At 48.7% G+C, this 19,028-nt stretch overlaps 1 protein-coding gene across 2 annotated transcripts; it reads left to right on the forward strand.

Annotated features, from left to right (window-relative positions):
- The first annotated feature begins 1,677 nt into the window (after positions 1 to 1,677).
- ISCA2 (iron-sulfur cluster assembly 2) lies at positions 1,678 to 4,213 on the forward strand. Of its 2 annotated transcripts, none has more exons than XM_030559167.1 (4): positions 1,678 to 1,785; positions 2,615 to 2,786; positions 3,305 to 3,420; positions 3,650 to 4,213. In XM_030559167.1, the coding sequence occupies exons 1-4, from the start codon at positions 1,724 to 1,726 to the stop codon at positions 3,822 to 3,824; spliced, it is 525 nt and encodes a 174-aa protein (XP_030415027.1). In that variant the 5' UTR covers positions 1,678 to 1,723; the 3' UTR covers positions 3,825 to 4,213. The 2 variants fall into 2 exon arrangements, with proteins under 2 accessions (XP_030415027.1, XP_030415028.1); XM_030559168.1 differs by having other exon boundaries at positions 1,685 to 1,785; positions 2,618 to 2,786.
- The last annotated feature ends 14,815 nt before the right edge of the window (positions 4,214 to 19,028 follow it).

A 19,028-nucleotide genomic window follows, 5' to 3' on the forward strand; every position in this document is an offset into this window, starting at 1 on the left:
GGAGCAGACCGCAGCTGGGAACTGGGGTAAGTTAAAAAAAAAATTAAAAAGGTGCCTAAGGCGCGGGGCCCGATTCCCCGGAATCAATCGAATCGGCCTAAAGCCGGCCCTGTGTGCAGTGCTGTGTTGTGGCCGCTGTCCTGTGAGTGCCAGGGTGGGACACCTGGGAGAGGGTTGACAATGAGAGTGGTTCAAGGGCCATCAGTACTGGCTGACTCACCTGCTTGCACAGTGCACTTCCCACTGGAAGGGCCATGGCCTCTGATGACTCTGCAGGCTGGGCCCAGGAACTCGGTCACTAAAGCAGCACCTGGGGAAATAGGAGAGGGGATTTAACGGGGGTGATGCGTCTCTGAGACAAGACCCAGGCCAGCGCCATGCGCAGAAGTAGGAAGGCAGGAAGGGCCAAAGGTTCCTGACCAGCCGCAGGACTCGGTGGGGGAGGGGGTATGATCAGAATCAAGGGCTCTCCACTGGGGGAAGGAGTCAGTGACTTTCCCTCAGAGCCCAGCCAATGACCAGGGCTGCCCCGGCTGGGATGTTGGTTGTGGGGCTGTTGCTTGTAGGGTGACCAGGTGTCTGTTTTTTTACCAGAACAGCTGATCGAAAAGGGATCATCGCAGCTCCAGTCAGCACTGCCAACCGGACCTAAGGCAAGCTAGTCCCTCCGTATCCTGGCTTTGCGCTGCACCCCTGAAGCAGCCAGCAGGTCTGGCTCCTAGGCGGGGGGCCTCTGGGTTCCGCGTGCTGCACCTGCCCTGAGCACTGGCTCTGCACTTCTATTGGCCGCTGGAGCTGCGGGGCGCTGCCTCCGGGTGAGAGCAGCACGCAGAGCGGTCTGCCACGTCTCTACCTAGGAGCTGGACCTGCTCTCCACTTCCAGGCACAGCACAGAGTTGAGATGGGCAGGAAGCTTGCTTTAGCTCTCCTGCTGCACTGCTGACTGGGAGCTGCCCAAGGTAAGCCTGTGCCCCAACCCCAGCCCTGAGCCCCCTGCCCCAACCTGGAGCATCCTCCTGCACCATAAACCCCTCATCCCTGGCCTCACCCCAGAGCCTGCACCCGCAGACAGAGCCCTTGCCCCCACCCCCTGCCCAGATCCCCCTCCCACAGCCTGAATCCCTCTGCCTCACCCCCCAGCCTGGAGCATCCTCTTGCACCCCAAATCCCTCATTCCTGGCCCCACCCCAGAGCCCACACCCCCAGATGGAGCACTCACCCCTCCTGCAACCCAACCCCCTGCCCCAGCCCAGAGTCCCCTCTTGAACCCTGAATCCCTCATTTCTGGCTCCATCCCACAGCCTGCATACTACTTTTCTGCAACCCAAGCCCCTGCCCCAGCCCAGTGAAAGTAAGTGAGGGAGGGGGAATGTCGTGAGCAGTGGGGGGCCTCGGCGCAAGGGCAGAGCTCAGAGAAGCGGCAGAGCTAAAGTGTTGGGTTTCAGGGGCCAGCGGCCCCCAAAGGGCCAGGCACAGCAGGAAACTGGAGCCTGGGAGGCTCTGGCCAGGGTGAGCCAGCCCCCTTAGCCAGTCTGTTGCTTAGCAACCAAACTCACGATGCTCGGTTCCTAAACCGCTTTGCTACCAGAACCTCCTCCCTGGCACTTCCGCCTCGATAGCTGTCATGGCAGGTCTTACGTCACCCAGCCCGCAGGAAGAGGCGGGGCTCCACGGGTTCTGCGCCAATAGCACTGCGAGGCAGTCTAAGAGCCACTGGTGCAAGATGGCGGCGCTGGGGGTGTTGCTGAGCTGTCTGAGGAGGTTGCGTCCCGGCGGTCGGTGCAGGTAGCGCTGCGGCCCTTTTGCCGGGCTCGGGTGGAGCCAGGACAGTAGCCCGGGGTCCCGTCTCCGTCCCTGGCGCGTGTGGGGGGCGCCGCACGGCCGGGGCAGCATCGCCATCCCCGTCCCCCCGCCGCCCGGCTGTTGAGCGGCTGCAGCTCCTGTCCTGGAGCCTCGCCCCAGCACCCGGCCCCTGCGCCAAGCCCCGCTGCGGCGCCTGACCCGGCCGTTCCCGGGGGGCGCCCCTGGAGAGGGCGCGGTTAGCTCCGCCGCGCAGTGTGACCCTGCCAGAGGACTAATGCGCAGGGGCTCCAGGGACTCGCTAGTGCCCGGTGCCGGGCCAAGAGTTGGCAGCAGGTAGCAAAATATTCTCGCCTGTAGCTGAGGTACCTGTAATAGACAGGGTGTCGGTCAGGTGATGGACACGGACACTCCTAGTTCAGGGCACAAGCCATCTCCCCAGGGACTCCCTCTGAGGGCAGGGTCGCCCAACACGGTGGGCTGGGGTGTTCTTTGCTCCTGCCTACAAAGCATCTGGTAGTGGCTGCTGTCATATTCCTGACACCAGACTAACCTGATCATTGCTGTGAACCAGCCTGTTTCTATAATCTCTCTGTGCTGTCACTAGCTATATGTATATTGAAGCAGTGTAGATTAGGCTTTTCTCCTCTTCCTTGACACTCCCTATTCATTTTAGGTTGTTTCTACTCTTTCACAGAGAATTCCACCCACACACACACTGCTTTTCTAAAATCTCCTTTCTGGAGTTCTGCTGCAGTAACCTTTGTGCTTTTCATATGCCTTCCTAACTGTTTCCATCCCCATCTCTTCACAGCAGCCTTTCTCCTACTTTACTGCGCCTAGTGAGAACACCACCCTTTTCTTCTCAGAATGGAGCCTATTTTCCAAGCATCAGGGTGCAGTGGGCATCATCCTCTTCTAAGCCAGGGCAACCAGTGTCTGACTCTAGTGAGGGACAGATCTACCTCAGCAACAGCTGTGTGAAGGTACAGTTCTCTAGAAGGCACTCATGGTGTGTCTGTGTGTCCTTGAGAAGGTTGTTACGTGCCTGGCATGCCCTAAGCATGACATTCCCTACCACTGAAGTACCTGTAACATCATGCTACTTATAGCTACTTGACCTAAAGGTTCCCAAAGCATTTTATAATAATCCATGAGGTTCACTGATGAACTGCCTCCCCTTTCAGACACCCCTTTGAGGAACTGCAGACTTCATGATAGCTGAGTCTTGGGAAATCAGTGATTTTTTTCCCCCTCATCTCTCAGATGAGCTGCATGAGGACTTCCACACACATGGCTGTGGTGGACAGGGGTATGCTGCAGACCTGGCTACTTATGAGTTACCTCCCCAAGGTCATACAAGTGCCCCTTCCATATTGCTCTGATTCTGGCCTTTATCCCGTTGGGGCATCTTGCAGGCTTGATATGGGGTTAGAAGCAGATGCTATCTGCTTGCATGTGGATATTGCAGATCTTTTAATGCTCCTCCCTTTCTGCTTTGCAGAGGCTGCTGGAAATTATAGAAGGGTCTGAGTTTCTCAGGCTGCAGGTAGAGGGAGGTGGCTGCTCTGGATTCCAGTACAAGTTTTCCTTGGACACAGTTATCAATCCTGATGACAGGCAAGGACAGAGGATAAAGATGTGTGGGTGTATGATGGCGGGGAGACTTCTGTGGACTAAGGTGGTGAGAAGGGTATGTGTGATAATGTATGTTGAAAGGAGGAGGTGCGTGATCACAGCACAGTAAGGGGGGGGAAGCGATCACAGTGTATTCCTTTATACTCTGGAAGTGTGCTTTTCTCTCTTATGTCTGCAGGGTTATAACGAGCCACGTATGCTTCTTTTCTAGGGTGTTTGAACAAGGTGGTGCTCGTGTTGTTGTGGATGTGGACAGCCTGGCCTTTGTGAAAGGTGCAATGGTGGATTTCAGCCAGGAGCTAATCCGCAACTCATTCCAGGTGGTGAGCAATCCACAGGCCGAGCAGGGCTGCTCATGTGGAACATCCTTCTCTGTCAGACTCTGAGTGGACTCCTCTTTGGGTGTTGCTTGGGTGGATATTGAGCCAGAGACTGTCCTGAGCATCGTCTCCAAGGGTTTCTCATTTTGCTATTTTCTCAGCTTCCCCAGTCCTCTTCCTCAATCTGTTATACAGTTACTGCAAATATCCCCGTTTGCCTATTTGAACTGAGTCTGCAGCCAAGACCTATAGGGTTCTCCCTCCAAGAGTTTGAAATAGGCCTTAAATCCCTCACAAAAGCATCTTCTGTCCTCTATGAAGCTCCAGGAACTGCTGAATACAATGAGCCACCTTGATCTCCCTGAGCCACCCAGCACATGGAACTGACTTTCAGGAGCTGCCTGTACATGTGTATTTGACATTGTTGGTTTTTAAAAAAAACAACTCAACTTCCATTGTTTGTTCATATTTTTCATGCTTTTCAAAGTGTGGTTAGAATGCATCTCTAGGGAGATGGCTGTTTCCCCCTTGCCCTTAAACTGACTGTGAGACAGCTGAGGTGCCTGCCCTTTCCAACTGGCTGTGGGTCTTCCCAGACAATTTGTTCTACTAATCTCCTTATTCTTGACAACTTACCTGCCTACAGGGAGCAGCCAGCAGCTGAGGGAAGACTGCTCTACCTGGTACATATAGGTGAAGCAGAGAGATGGGTGTAGGTTGGAAGATTAAAGCTTTAGGGTTAGGGCTTAAAAAAAAAAAAAAAAGGCAATTTGGTTTGTTTCCCTCCTCACTCAATTTAAAAAGTGGTACAAATCAGCAAATGGCTTTTCAAACTCTCTCTACTTTTGCCGGCACAGTAGAATTTGCATGGTGGTTGGAGAACCTGTGGTCACATCTAGAAGACCTTGTACCCTGTCTTGCACATCACTTTGATTTAATAATCTAAAGTATTTTCCTAATTTGGCTTTGTAACCTAATCTCTCTTCAGCCTTGTTTCTGTTTTTAGGAGAGAAACAAATCTCTCATTCTCTTTGTAGGGCAGTGCCCAGACACAACTGTGCTATAGGAAGGGTGGCCTCGGGATTTCCAGTGCAACTTCATTTTCAATTACTCATCACTTTGTGGAATTCCTGCCTCTTAGCTGAAGTTTTCCATGCTTAGTCTCTGCCTGAAGGTGAATGTTTGGTAAATTTGAGCCAAAATGGTTCATCTATTTTCAGGTGACAGGAGGGATAGGGAACTTGTGTGCTTTTCCTATTATTACAAACAAAAAACCCCCAAAAACTACTTTAATAGTCTCACAACCAAATCGTGGGATTTAAAATTGTCAGTTTCCCATGGAATGGGGAGCATCCCAAGGAATCAGCTTGCGATTTTGGCAGATTTTAATCCTTTGAAAATTGAATACCAAGCAGTAGGGATTTTTTTTATTAAGCATGTTAAATGCTTATCTAAAAAGGGTTTGTTCTTGTGTGAACTGCTGAGTTACTTGTGTACTGATCTCTGTAGTGGGTGCTCCTAACCAGCTGTGATTTCGCCCCTGCCCCCACCCCAAATATTTTGAATATGGATCTGCTGCTACTTTGGTTTAGGGGAATGTGTAGAAGGTTGGGAGTCAGGAAGTCCTGAGTTCTGCTTCTGCCTCTTCCCTGACTGGCTTTAATCATTATCTGAAATTGATAAAGCCTTGTTTTGTTATGTCTCTTATTTGCCCTTCGTAAGTGTCAGGCTAACATTTTGTAGATGGAGTCGCTGAAGGCACAGAGAACAGACTTGCCTAAACACCCATGGTTAAGCTTGCAACACAGCTGGGAAGAGCATGTTTATCTCTGTGCTAGACCCATGTTTTAACTACCAAACCACAGTGCCTCTCAGACACAGTGTTTCCAATCTTATGCACTTAAAGTGTGAGCTCTAAAGCCTTGTGTAGATGCCGAGTATTATTAACCCTGAGTTTTAGGTATGGTAACTAAGCCCCAGAGGTGGCTGGAAGGCATTGTTCTTTGATCCAAGGAACAGGTTCTAGTTCTGTTTGAACACAGGTAATTCCTTTTCTGTGCCTCATTTAACCTATACAGAAAAATAGGTATGAGTGATTGCAAGATGACAAAAATGGCAGGGGGCTCTGAGACAGTGTCGAGCCTGAAATTACTTAACCTTTTTTCTTGATGGACCTGATTTTAAATTCTCTCTTTAACCATACAACTTTAACATTCTGTCAATAAGTTTGTTGTATGGAATTTAAACTGAATGTACCTGTTCTGTTCCACTCCTCCTCACAGTCTGTGTCTTTGCTCATTTTCTGTTCAGTGCTGTCCCTTAAGGAAACACTCTCTATACTGAGACCACTTTTCCCTGTTGCAGAAACTGCCTCCTGAGCAACTTAAAGAACACTTTAAGTGCCACCTGTAGTCACTTTTGCACAATCCTGGGGGAAACCCATATATGCAGCTTTCTCCACCTTAATTTTGGCAATATCTCAGTAACTTCACTAGATGGCACCCTTACTCTTTGGGAGTCGTATTGTTGAACAACAGCATACAGAGACTTTGGGCTTGAATTTTGGTTCTGGCGGAGCTGTGCTTGTCTCAGGCCCTAGGAAAGGGGCAAAAGTGGCTTTGCAGCTTCCCAGTTCCAGGGATGGCTGGGGACCCATTCAGCTCCCAGTGTAAGTTAGAACAGTCTGATTGTCTGTGGCACATCGAGGCTGTTCTGGAGTTCAGAGATAATTCAGCCACACAGTCTGTGCTGGAAGCTGCAAGGGAGAGTGGCATAGAGCTTTTACCATAGCTTTAACCCACCAAAGAGAAATTACCCATGCTGGCCAAATCTGTTGGCTTCGCACCAATGGTTTGTTGCAAAAGGCCATATGGAAATGGAGAATCAGGTCCCCTCCAGAATTGTCGTCCTTCTGCAAAGAAGACTAAATGCACCAGAGATTTGCCTTGGTCTAACGCATTAGTGCTTTTAAAGAGCACACTTTTAAGAACTTCCCAGCTCTTGATCTTACGGAGAGGAGAAGAGAGGAAAGCTGGGCACTTGGGGCCTGACTTTCTGAAGTGCTGAGAACCTGCAGCTTCCATTGACTCCAGCACTCTAAATATCAGGCCATTGAACTTCCATGGAACCCATCACCTAAATAAACTAAACTGGCAGTTCTCAAACTGGTACGTGAGTGGTCATTGGGTGGTACACTGGTCAGTTTAAAGTATTGTATTAGAACAGGAACTTATGACACTGATTCATATAATATGAAGGTAGTATGCTAAGTACTTGGGAGTCTTAGATGTGTTTGCCAGGTCTTAGAGTCAGAACGCCTGAATGAAACTGTAGCTGTTAGGGGCTGGGTGCCACAATGTGAGGAAGGACCAGGATAGAGAGTTAGGTGGCATAAGTGGTGGGGGTGTGGAAGAAAATGTACAAGTGCTGCTTGGAGAAGGGAATGGTGTCTGAAGTGAGCACCAGTGGCATAGTGGAAAGAGCAGGGTCGAATGTGTAAGTGGATAAGTAGGAAGGGAGAGAGAGAGAGAGTTGTGAAGTGCCTTCAAGGTTATGGCATCAAGTTTTAACTCCCATCTGGTGGAAAAGGGGGAGCTGATGATGGGGTTTTAAAGATTGAGGGTGACACAATGAGGACAAACCAGGAAAATGTGCCTCGCGACTATTGTTTGAATGGACAGGAACTGGATAATATGGGTGTCTGGAAAGCCAGATAGGAGGAAGTTGCATTAACAGAAATGAGATGAGGATGGACTGGGTGAGTCTTGGGTGTATAGGCAGAAACGGCTTGGTCTTAGCGCCTCTGGAGCAAGAAGTGGCAAGGTTTGGACACTGTCTGAATCTTTGGGGCAAAGGTGACACCCAGGTTGCAGGCCCAGGGGACAGGGTAGATGGTTCAGCTCACAGTTCTGGAGAACGGTGAGAGTGGAAAAGCTAATTCAGGAGTTCAGTTTTGTCCATGTTGCATTTAACATAATATATCCAGGAGAATGTTGGATGGAGTGAGACAGGTCAGGAATGGGAAAGCAGATCAGCGTCATTGGCATAAAGATGATGATTGAAGCACTGAGCTAAGATCACTTAATGAAAGGATATACAGGGAAAAGAGGGACCAGGACAGACCTGCATGGGGGCTCATGGAGAATGAGTGATTGGAGGAAGAACATGTTTATTTGCCTCACACTCCTAGGAGGAACGTCTTACTCTATCCACTCCCTCAAGAGACAAAGAAGGAATGACCAGAGAGGCAGGAGAACCAAAAAATGATAATTATGGAAGCCAAGCTGAGATAAAATTTAAAGAAAGGGCAAATTTAATGGACATGGTAGATAAATCCTATGCCTGTGTCTGCTATTATTCTGTTTAAGACCGTCAGTACAGAGCTAAGTGTCACTGCCAATATGCTAGATTTCTTTGTCAGGGCTCAGGCCAGGGAATGGTACAGAGATGACATTTGTTGCTGTGGTGAAAGCACTTTTCCTTCCCATAGATGAGGGAAGTGCATCACAGCATCCTGCTGGACCTCTCTGCAGTGTTTAATGCCGCTGATTGCCAAGTACTCATCTCCCACTTCCAAGGAGCTGCAGGGGTGAATGGACATGCTCTGAAATGGCTCAGGTCCTTCCTCTGAGATCCAACCGAGTGAGTCGTCATGAGCAACTGTCCCTCCACTTCCAAAGCCTTTACCATGGAGTCCTACAAGGCTCAGTCCTCTCCTTGTATTATTCAACACCTACATGCAGCTGCTGAGGTAGGGTGGGCCGACGTGCCAGCAGGATGCAGACAATACCAGCTCGCGCTCACTCTCTCACCCTCACCTTTTCATCAAACACAAGCAGCACCATCTCCCAGCTCTCTCTCGCTTCCTGAAACCAACTGCTGGATGAAGCTCTAAAGCTGAGCCCAAGCAAAAGTGCGGTGATGCTGGTAAGATGGGAATGCTTCAGTGAACTTGCCTCCTGTATCACATCACCCATTGTCAAGGGCGTCTGCTTTCAGATGAAGTCAGCCTGGTGGTGTGTTGAGTGTCCAGTAGTGGCAATGACTCCAAAACAGCCATAATGGCAAAAGATGCCTGCTTTTATCAGTAACTGGCCAGGAGACGCAGACCTGGCCATAGTGAGCCATGCATTCTTGATCTTCAGGCACAATTATACATCTCATATCTAGGAATAAAGCCATGTACCCTGAGAAGGCTCAATTGGCAAAACAGAGCAGCCAGTCTGCCAGGTTATATGGACACGTGTCCAATGCTCTGCTCTCTTCTCTTGCTGTTTTTTATGTACAATGTCAGTATAAGGTCCTGTGTCCTGATATTCCACTATCTCTGTGAAATTGGCCTTAGAGCAGATCTCTCAAGCAGCTATCTGCAACATAAACTCCCGTTACACTGGATCAATGTAACGTGGAGACTTATGAGTGCAGAAGACAGAACTTTCATAGGAGCAGACTGTGGAACTCATCTCTGCAGGAAGTAAGTGACCGTGGACCTAACCTCTTGAGAGCTAAATAGAAAACTCCTTTATTTGAGCTAAGTCTCCCTCTGTTTATTTTTTCTCACACAAAACATGCTAATACAAAAAGGGGAGTCTAGTTTGATTTGAGGATCTGGGTCTCAGTCCAAAGTATTTAGGTGCCTAACTCCTGTTGAAGTTAATGGGAGGTAGGCCCAGCTTTAGGCACCTGTGTCATTGGATGTATTAGATGTAGGATTGAGTTTTGGCCTGAAGTGGAGGCATCTACTTTGGTTGGTGTTTGGAATTAGGATTAGACCAAGTCTGGGTTTGTGACAAGTTGAGGATAGGGGAGTGGTGTGGAGCTCTGTTTGAAGATCACGTCTGAGCAGATGAGAGACTTGAGCTCAGGTTTGCGTTTGGTTTGGGATCGTACATGTAAATGAAGTCTATTAGAAATGGCTCACAGCTGATGTGAGTATCCCAGTGGGAGATGTGCAGCCATGGAGGCAAGTGCTGTGTTAAGGTAGCTTCCCCAAGCCCATCTGGGAGTAGGCACAGCAGCCTTCTGCATCAGTATGTGATGCTGTTATTCCTCAGTCAAGGGAGGCAGTCTGTGTGCAGTGCCTCCAGCCTCAGGCCTTCACACACATGAATTATCTGGGGGTTGTGTTAGTTTTTAAAATTTCCTTCTGGAGTGATAAAGAGTTTCTGACCGGTCTTTCTGCCCCTGTTTTTAATCAGTGCTCATTTACCTTTGGCATCCTTCAGAGGAACAGAATGGTATATCTTTCAGTTGCCATGGAAACAGACTAAATGCATATTACCATGGCAACCTGCCATGATCTTCAGCTTTATCTGGGTCTCATTTCCTGAACCTGGGGGTGGGGTGCTGATATTGATCTTCCACTGTTTTAAAAAATGAACCCTCTGCTACCGGTGTTGGTTCAGTGCTTGAAAAGTGCAGTTGACAGGAGACCTGTGACTGCTGCTGCCACCACCTCTTTGGCCAGACTTGCAACCACAGGATCGTCTCCAACTCCTTTCGCCTCCTTCTCCTTGCTTCTAAAAATACAGACGTGTTCAGAATGAGCTGATGTTGGCATTGACACTTTCCAAACTTCTCCTCTCCACCACCTCAAGCCACTCCCCCAGGTCAGTAAATTCAGGCTCCTTTGGACCAATGGGCAGAAGTCAGAGAGAGAACAGTAAATTCCAGAGTCTAAGGCACTCCCTGCGATTCCATTCCCTCTGGTTGAATGAAGATGGGACTGTACACTTGAGCATCTCAATTAACCTCAACAGCCAGGTACAACTCTGAGAGAGGCAGGCCTCTAAGTCAGTGGCGTTCATACCCTTTACAGCTGTGTAGGTCCAAAACAATGCTCTGAACTATGCACAGAAATTAATAGGAAGCCAGATCACAGAGATCAGGTGTGTAATGTGCTTTCTGTGGAAGAGAGATTCCTATCTCCTAGCCAAGACTGAATTGTGAGGGGAGTGGGAGGCAGGATGCATTCTTAGCTGCTGCTAATGTGTCTGCCTTCAGCAGCAGCCCAAGTTCCAAAAAGCGTTCCAGTTTATGAACCCGAGTAACAAAAAGCTGACGGAAACTGCTCTACCCTTAGACCTCCTCCTGTTGTTCCCCTTAGTGCAGTGGTTCCCAAACTGGGGTTTGTGAAATGTTATAGAGGGTTCTCGGGGGGGGGGGAATTCCCTAATGGTGGACAGAACTGTCCATAGGGACTGCATAGGGCCAGCAGCCCAGAACTCCTGGACTTCCAAGAGCTAAGTAGGTCAAAGCAAGCATATCTAACACACTGAGGAAATTTTAAACTTCAAGACTCCTTATAAGAATTGGAAAGAGAAGTGGATATTTTTTGCTGTTTTTAAAATTAAACAGGCAGCTAGTGTTCTTCATAATTTTAAAAACAATAAGTTTAAACTTTGTTGTAACATGCGTTGTTTGCCTGGACTGCTCAAGGCCTAAATGCTTGTGTAGGAGGAAGGCTACCACAGGGTACAAATCAGAACAGTCCTCAGGTCTGCTCCAGCCTGCCGCAGTAGCCAAACCAGCCCCCGACAAAACACACATCTAGACAAGGTAGTGAGGATAGTCAGTGTGTCTGACCTCAGAGCCAAGAGGAGGAGGCTCCTCACACCACCTTATCACCACATAAGGCAGTGTACAATCTTTACCCAGATGTGTAGCAAAGACCTTTCTAAGAATCAGACAGGGAGTACCAGGTCTTTGTGGCCCCTTGCTGGAGGCCCCATTGCTCTGCGGCACCCTGCCTCAGAAAACAGTTTTCCGAGAGGAAGAGAGCAGTGAGTATTACCTCTGCAGGCTTGCCCAGAGACACATCCTGGGAGGAGTGATTTTGGGAACCACTGAGATCTGGTCCTCCAGCAGCTAGAAGGGCTGGGAATTGGCAAAAGCCAGTCAAGGCTTAAGAGACTGAAAAAAGGAGCTGCTAGCTCTTGGCAAGAGAATTCCTGGCTGGATCCTGTGGAGTGGGCTAGGATTCTCCCTACCCCACAGCCAAAGGAACTTGGTTGGGCCAGGACTGATTGCTGGCCACAACAGGTGACAGAAGTTCAGGAGGAACCCTGCATATTTAATTCCAGAGAGGGATTTAAGCCCCAGAAGGATAACAAACCATTTGATTTACAATTGGTCCTGAAGGGCAAGGAACTTCTTGCAGGGTACAACAAAGTCAAAATAGAAGGGGTTTGAACTGTGATACCCACCTGGAGGCCTGAGCCACAGAAGACCCGCAGAGGGTGCTGGGCACAGAAGAGGGCAGCAGCACCACACCCAGACACCAGAGGTGCTCACAGAGGTGAATGTAACCTATCTACCTCAGTCACTGTGCACCTACACAATTAGACAGTTACCCGACTGATACTTGGAGACTTGCCAAGTCTCATTGCAGTACATCTGGGAGCCTGAATGGGCAGCAATTTTTATTCTTCTGCAAAGTTAGCTCATAAGTGCACTGGACTTGATGGTATGTGTGCTCTTCCTGGTGACATGTAACATGTCCACACTTTTAGTCCATTTGGTATGATGTCCATCCATTTGCATTTGGAAAGGAAGATATCATCTGTGTGTATTTGTGCAAGTTTCTTCATGAGGTTGATGGATTTCCACTCCATACGGCTAAATGCAGTGCCTTGCATGGTGTCAAGTATAGGAGGGATAGCCGTGTTAGTCTGGATCTGTAAAAGCAGCAAAGAATCCTGTGGCACCTTATAGACTAACAGATGTTTAGGAGCATGAGCTTTCATGGGTGCATGTCATCCGACGAAGTGGGTATTCACCCATGAAAGCTCGTGCTCCTAAACATCTGTTAGTCTATAAGGTGCCACAGGATTCTTTGCTGCTTTTACAGATCTAGACTAACACGGCTATCCCTCTGATACTTGTTACAAATGTTGTTAAGCATCTCTGTCTGTAACCTCAGGTACCATGGAGATGAATGGTATAAATGCCTAGATTGGATTCCTGCTTATTCCTGGTGTCACTACAAGGAAAGACAATAGATTCAATAAAGACAAGCCAAGTGATTCATTTAAGAAGAAATAATCAAATAGAAGATAGTGGCTGGGCAACTAGACCCCAGAGAGACTCAAGGTGAGAAAATTGAGGGTAAATTGAATGAGCCAACAATACAATGCTGTCACAGATGCCATACTGAGATCTAGTAATAGGAACATCAGCTAGGAAACACGTGAGGTGAGCAGCTTGTTTTTTCTCTGCCGTGGATGCGGCTCGCCGGCAGGGATGGGCTCCTAGTTTACAGAAAAACAAAGGGGGAAGTTCAGAGGAGAGCAGAATGTCTGGAAAATAACCTTCGTTCTTAAGGCTTAGAGGTAGGCCTGCAGAGCTGGAGGAAAGCATGAGGGAAGCCAGAAAAAAAGGACAGCAGCTCTAGAAAGAAAGATTACCCAGAGGAGATGGATTGATCTATTACTTGTAGAGCAGCATAAGTGGACATGGCAATTTCCAGAATATGTAAAAAGACCAGCAGCCTGTTTGGAGCCTACAATACCCAGGAGCTCAGGTCTGGTGTGAGGAGAAGCCACTTTTACAGTACACAGGGCATGGTAGGACTAACTTTCCTTGATTGCTGTAACATGACACTGATCTCCTTCCACAAGGAGAATAACATGATTGAACTGTCTCAGTTCAGCTGCAGTTGTGATAGATCCTGGTGGGAGGCCTAGGGCACCTGGCACAACTTATAGCATCACCAGGACCTGATTGAGACCTGACTCTTGGTTGGATGCAAGGCATGTTAGACTCATGCTAGTGGGAATGATCTATACGGAACATTACAATTTTTCTAGTGCAGACTAGGCCAGTGAGAAGTCAACCTGGGGAGAGTTGAAGGAGAAGGGAGCATGCTGGGATCCTGGGAATGGGAGACTATTCCAAGTAGAAAGGGCTGGTGGGAAGGAAGGTGTGAATTATTCTCACTAACAGCAGATGAGAAAATAAGATGAGAATATAACAGCAGCAGGGAGTAGGCTTGTTAAATGGGAGAAAAGGTCCCAGTGGGACACTGCCGAGGGAGACCTGCATGGTAAGACTAGGCACTGTCTGGATAATTTAGACATATTGAAGTACATCCTGCCTTGGTGCAGGGCAAGGACTAGCTACCCTAGTAGAGCACCTGACCCAATGCACAGGACACAAGGGTAGATTAAATATCATATCATGCTAACAGTCCCTTCTCCTTGGACAGAGAGAAGGCTGAAGTGGGATGATCCCCAGGCCTGGTGGATTTTCCCTGAGTTCCTTGGAGCCTGCACTCTTCCTGCCCCTCCTTTTTCAGATGCATTTGATTGATGCATATACATTCCTGTTTCCCACATGAATGGGTTTCAGTGTGTCAGCTGCATGAGGAAAAATTGATAGAGCAGGCTGCAAAGCAGCTGGAATCTCTCCTAGCAGATTTGGAGTTGTTAATTATAGGAGACTAGCTAAATCATGGCTGAGCCATCAGCCCAAGAAGTGCTTTCGAACTCTTTCCCCATTCTCATTCTTTTCTGTTCAGGTTCTTATATTTGTGACCATTACCATGGTGTGATCCTAAGAGTCAAAAGTACATCTGCCTTATTTACATGTACGCACACATGCATTACATGTGGTTAAACCTCTTCTCCTTGCCCCCCGACCTCCCGTCCAGGAAATTGTGCCCTTTCTGGCTCCTGCCTTCTCCCTCAAGCTGGACTAACCTGAGCCAGGCCTCTCTTCTAGCAAAGGCCAGGCACAGCACTTGTGCCCATCTATCTATGCCTCTGACGGCACAGATGGAGCAGCGGTTCAGCACTCTTGCCTCAGCCATTGCAATCCTAGCATTTCAGGTTGTATCTGAGCTAGCAATGATTGAGCACATTTTTTTTCTCTTTTTCTCTCCAAGGATCAAATCTTAGCAGGACTTATCAGCTGTTTCTGCATTGCTCAGAGAGCCCGTCTTCCTGTCCCTTTCTTAATAGAGGGAACTCCGAGCCAGGGTTCAGTCCCAAGGGATTCAACACCTGTTCTCGGGGTAGGGATAACATTCCCAGAGTGTCGTCTCTGCTCTGCATGGATCTATCCCAAGTGGAAAGGGAGCTAAAGGATTAGAGGAATTTGTTTACTCACTAGTTCATCCCCATCCTACTTCTCAGCCTGGGACTCACAAAACCTGGGTTCACTTCCCTGCTCTGCCACAGATTTCCTGTGTTACATTGGGCAAGTCACTTAGTCTTTCAAGGCCTGTGATCCCCACCTGTAAAATAAACTGAGATAATAGTGTTTCCCCACCTCACAGGGAGGGAAAAATACATTAAAGACTGTGAGGTGCTCAGACAGTACAGTGGTGGGGACCACATATATTCCTAAGATAGAGCTGGTATGTGGCATCTCTAGGGTTTGTTACCTTTGCTATTGAAAGGTTAACACATTCTCTCCAAGCTTCTTGGAGTTGCAGGGAGGAGTATGTGCAGAGAGGTCTGTGCTATCATCACTAACTGGATTCAGTGCCTGGAATGGAGGAGGCTTCTGCCAAGGCTCCTCAGGGACTTGGAAGCCAGAGACAGAGAGAGGGCACCAGGTCTCCAATTAAGGGAGAGTCCTTTGATTTCCACTGCTGTTACAGGGAGAGGCAGACTCAGGGACTGAGGAGAATCCCTCACCCATGTTTGGGCCCAGCTTTAAAGCTGCTAGACACACAAAATCTGCAGGAGCCTTTGATAATTCTGAGACAAGAAAGTGACATTGAAAAGCCTTTGAGCTGCTGGCACAGCTTCTGCTCAGAGATACTTGCACAAGAGAAACTGATGCACCTCACAAAGTGGGGAAAGAGACAGAGGATCTGAAATCTGGCAGCAGGCGATTGTCTGAAGAGGCTTGGCTCACAGCAAGAGGAAGCACGTTTGCTTCCCAAAGTCCCTGTCACAGGCAACTTAGACAGGAGGAAAAGGGCCTGGGACACTTCTAGCTAGTGCCTCAAACTCTGCTCAGGGTGGGGCAGGTAGAGACAGATAAATTACATCTTCCTTATTTCTGGGTCACCACATGGCATTTGCCAGAAGACTCCAGTTCTACTACTCTGCCTTCTTCACCTTTGAGACGTGCTCCTGCTGCGCATGCCTACCAGGTATGCTAACTATACTGTATGCACAGTTGTCATAAATAGCCCCCGATGGAGGCTAGAATGTGCGTGCAGAAAGAGAGCCCACCTCTCATCCTGGGATGAAAAATTAAGGAGAAATGACCATGAGTATCATCAACAGAACCCTGGGCACTGGAGGAGTGAGAATGAGAAATTGATAGGTCGTCGCTCAGGGTGCCTGACATCCTGAATACCATCTCCTGATACCGTTGGGGGATGGAAAGCATCACTAATACGAGTCCTAACTTCTGTAGGGAGTGCTTTCATCATCTAAAAAGGAGAAGAGCATGCCTTAGTGCCACTGGGGGGCCTCTGTGGCACAGGTGAGCATGCACTGGTCTGATGTGAACAATGCATGCAGTGCTCTGTGAGTAGTAGTACCCAGAGTGGTTCTGTGGCACAGGGGAGTGTCTGGCTGGGAGTGGTACCCAGGTGGCTCTGGCACAGGGAGCGTGTCTAGCTATGAGCAGTGCCCAGAATGGCTCTGTGGCACAGGGCAGCTTAGCTGGCTGGGAGCAGTACCCAGGTGGCTCTGGCACAGGGAGCGTGACTAGCTGGGAGCGATGCTTAGAGTGGCTCTGAGGCCCAGGGCAGCATGGCTGGCTGGGAGTGGTGCCCAGGGGGCTCTATGGCCCAGGGCAGCGTGGCTCGCTGGCTGGCTGGCTGACTGGGAGCGGCGCCCAGAGTGGCTCTGTGGCCTAGGGCAGCGTAGCTGGCTGGGAGCGGTGCCCAGAGTGGCTCTGTGGCCCAGGGCAGCATGGTTGGCTGGCTGGCTGGGAGCAGTGCCCAGAGTGACTCTGTGGCACAGGGCAGTGTGGCTGGCTGGCTGGCAGGGAGCGGTGCCCAGAATGGCAATCTGGTTGCGCCTAGTGCCTTGGTTGATTTCAAAATTTGTCCCTTGAGAAATGTGCCTATTTTAGGTGAAGAGATGACATACCTGAAGAGATGACATACCTGAGCTTTGAGGGGGTGTGTATCAGAAATGGCTGGGAGGCCAGGGAGTAGCTTGTCTCCTCAGCACACCCTAGAGGCTCCCTCAGTTAGAATGGGACAATAATACAAATGGTTTGCAGAGAGGCTATTATTTTACTGTGCCTTTAAAAGGCCCTGGCCAGTAGAACTCCCCGAAACCCACAAGAACATTAGGAGGTTCAAAGTCCCACATTGCTGAGACCTCAGGAAATTTAGACCTCCCGCACACAAGAAAAACACTTACTGGGTTACACACCAAACACTCCCGCCCCCACTCTCCAGCTCAGCCCCTGCCTCCTCGTTGGAAAATCCAAGTCTTGGAATGACAGGCAGTGCCCAGCTGGGCAGGACCTTGCACTAGTACTGGGGGCTTCTGGATTAGTTGGGCCCAAACAGGTCTTTGGCATCTGTGACTCCACATTTCCTCCAGGTTTCCCTGGCAAGGAGTTGTCTGCCTGTTGATCTTGTCCAGTAGCTGTAAGGGTCATTTAAAGCTTCACAAGAGACACTTGACATTTCAGCTAATAAGAGGCAAGATGAGGATAAATCACCTAATGCCTGGAGTGCAGCTGTCCCCAGGGAGCCAATCACAAGCACAGGAGCACTCGCTTCCCAGCCTCATGAAGAGGTGAGCTCTTCACAGCGCCTCCACTTCAGCCTGCACGTGCATCTGGCAGGAGGGACTTGCTAATAGGAAGCCTGGCCTCTTGAGTGCCCACTCCCTCCTCGTGTCAGCTGGGTTCCTTCATCAGAGAGGTGAATTAGTAAGTCCTGGCTGCTGGAGCCGCCTGTGTGCAGGGAACCCCCTCTCCACAGCACCATGCTGGGTAAACGTTTCTCCTGTTCCTAAGCCAAAGGGGAGCCAGTGAGCTTCACCCCACACTGAAAAGGCAGCTGAGGTGCCTGAACAATTCAGGGGATGGAAAAGGGCAGCCGAGCTAGAGTATGTTGAAACAGGCCAATCTCCTCTCCCCTCTCAAAGGCTAAAGTGCCAGTGATCTTCCTTCAGCAGGGTGGCAGTGTAGAAGGGGGAGCCCTTTGCTCTCAGACAAGCAGAGGCAGCAGCATAGGGCCTCTTTCTCTCTCTGAGGAGTGGCATCTTCCCCTTGATAATAGTAGGGGCCACCTCTCTCCCAGGGCCGGCTCTAGGGGTTTTGCTGCCCCAAGCGGCCAAAAAAAAAAAGCCGCGATCAGGCAGTGAGGGAAGAATAGTCCCAAATTTAAATTCTGCTCCCCATCCGTTAGTTGGGGTCCTGCCTCTTGTCTTCCCCCACTGCATCCCCTGTTTCCTTCTGCAATCTACCTCCCCACAATCAGGGCCGGCCTTAGGATTTATGGTGCCCTAGGCGAGATTATTAAATTGGTGCCCCTGTGCCTGATCTGCTCTTAGCAACACAAACATAAGCTTACATTATTGGAAAACTTGCGACATTCATGTTATTAAAACGAGTTTAACTTAATGAAGCACACTGTAATGCTGATGGACTAGCACTAAAGAAGCAGCACTATAGAAAAAAATCTGATATGACAGAATGATGCAAATAATATTTTTTTTAATTTATCAAAATTTTATTGGAAATTTATATGAAAACGTATTGAAACAAAGATTTGTTTTTAATTCTGGCTTTTTTGGCTGCAAAATCAGTAATAATGTCATCGTATGACAAAGACAAAGTCGTGTCTTGTTCGATTGCAAGAATAGCAAGACCAGTTAAGCGTTCCTGACTCATGGTAGAGCGGAGATAGTTTTTAATGAGCTTTAGTTTTGAGAAACTCCTTTCTCCTGATGCTGCTGTTACAGGAATTGTCAGTAGAATATGAGTGGCAATATACACATTAGGATATATGTCAACAAGCTTGCGGGTATGAATAAACTATACAATGTCCATCACCGATTTTGCATGTGGCAACATTGATGACAGTGTACTCAATTTTTCGTACAGTTCAAGTCCATTTAAATCAAAACTATCACCATGCTTCAGGATGCTCTCTAGGTTCTTTCACTTTGTCATTAGTTGCTCTTGTTTTCCTATTTCGTTGAATTTAGTTATGTCATACAAAAATCCAAACTGTTCATGGTGTACTTGCAAGGTATTAAACCTTTCATCAACAGCAGATACTGCTTTATCCATCAGAACATTAAAAAATTCAACCTCAAATTTCTTTTCTGGATCGTCTAT

Source organism: Gopherus evgoodei, chromosome 4 (assembly GCF_007399415.2).
Source record: "Gopherus evgoodei ecotype Sinaloan lineage chromosome 4, rGopEvg1_v1.p, whole genome shotgun sequence".
NCBI classification, from domain to species: Eukaryota; Metazoa; Chordata; order Testudines; family Testudinidae; genus Gopherus; species Gopherus evgoodei.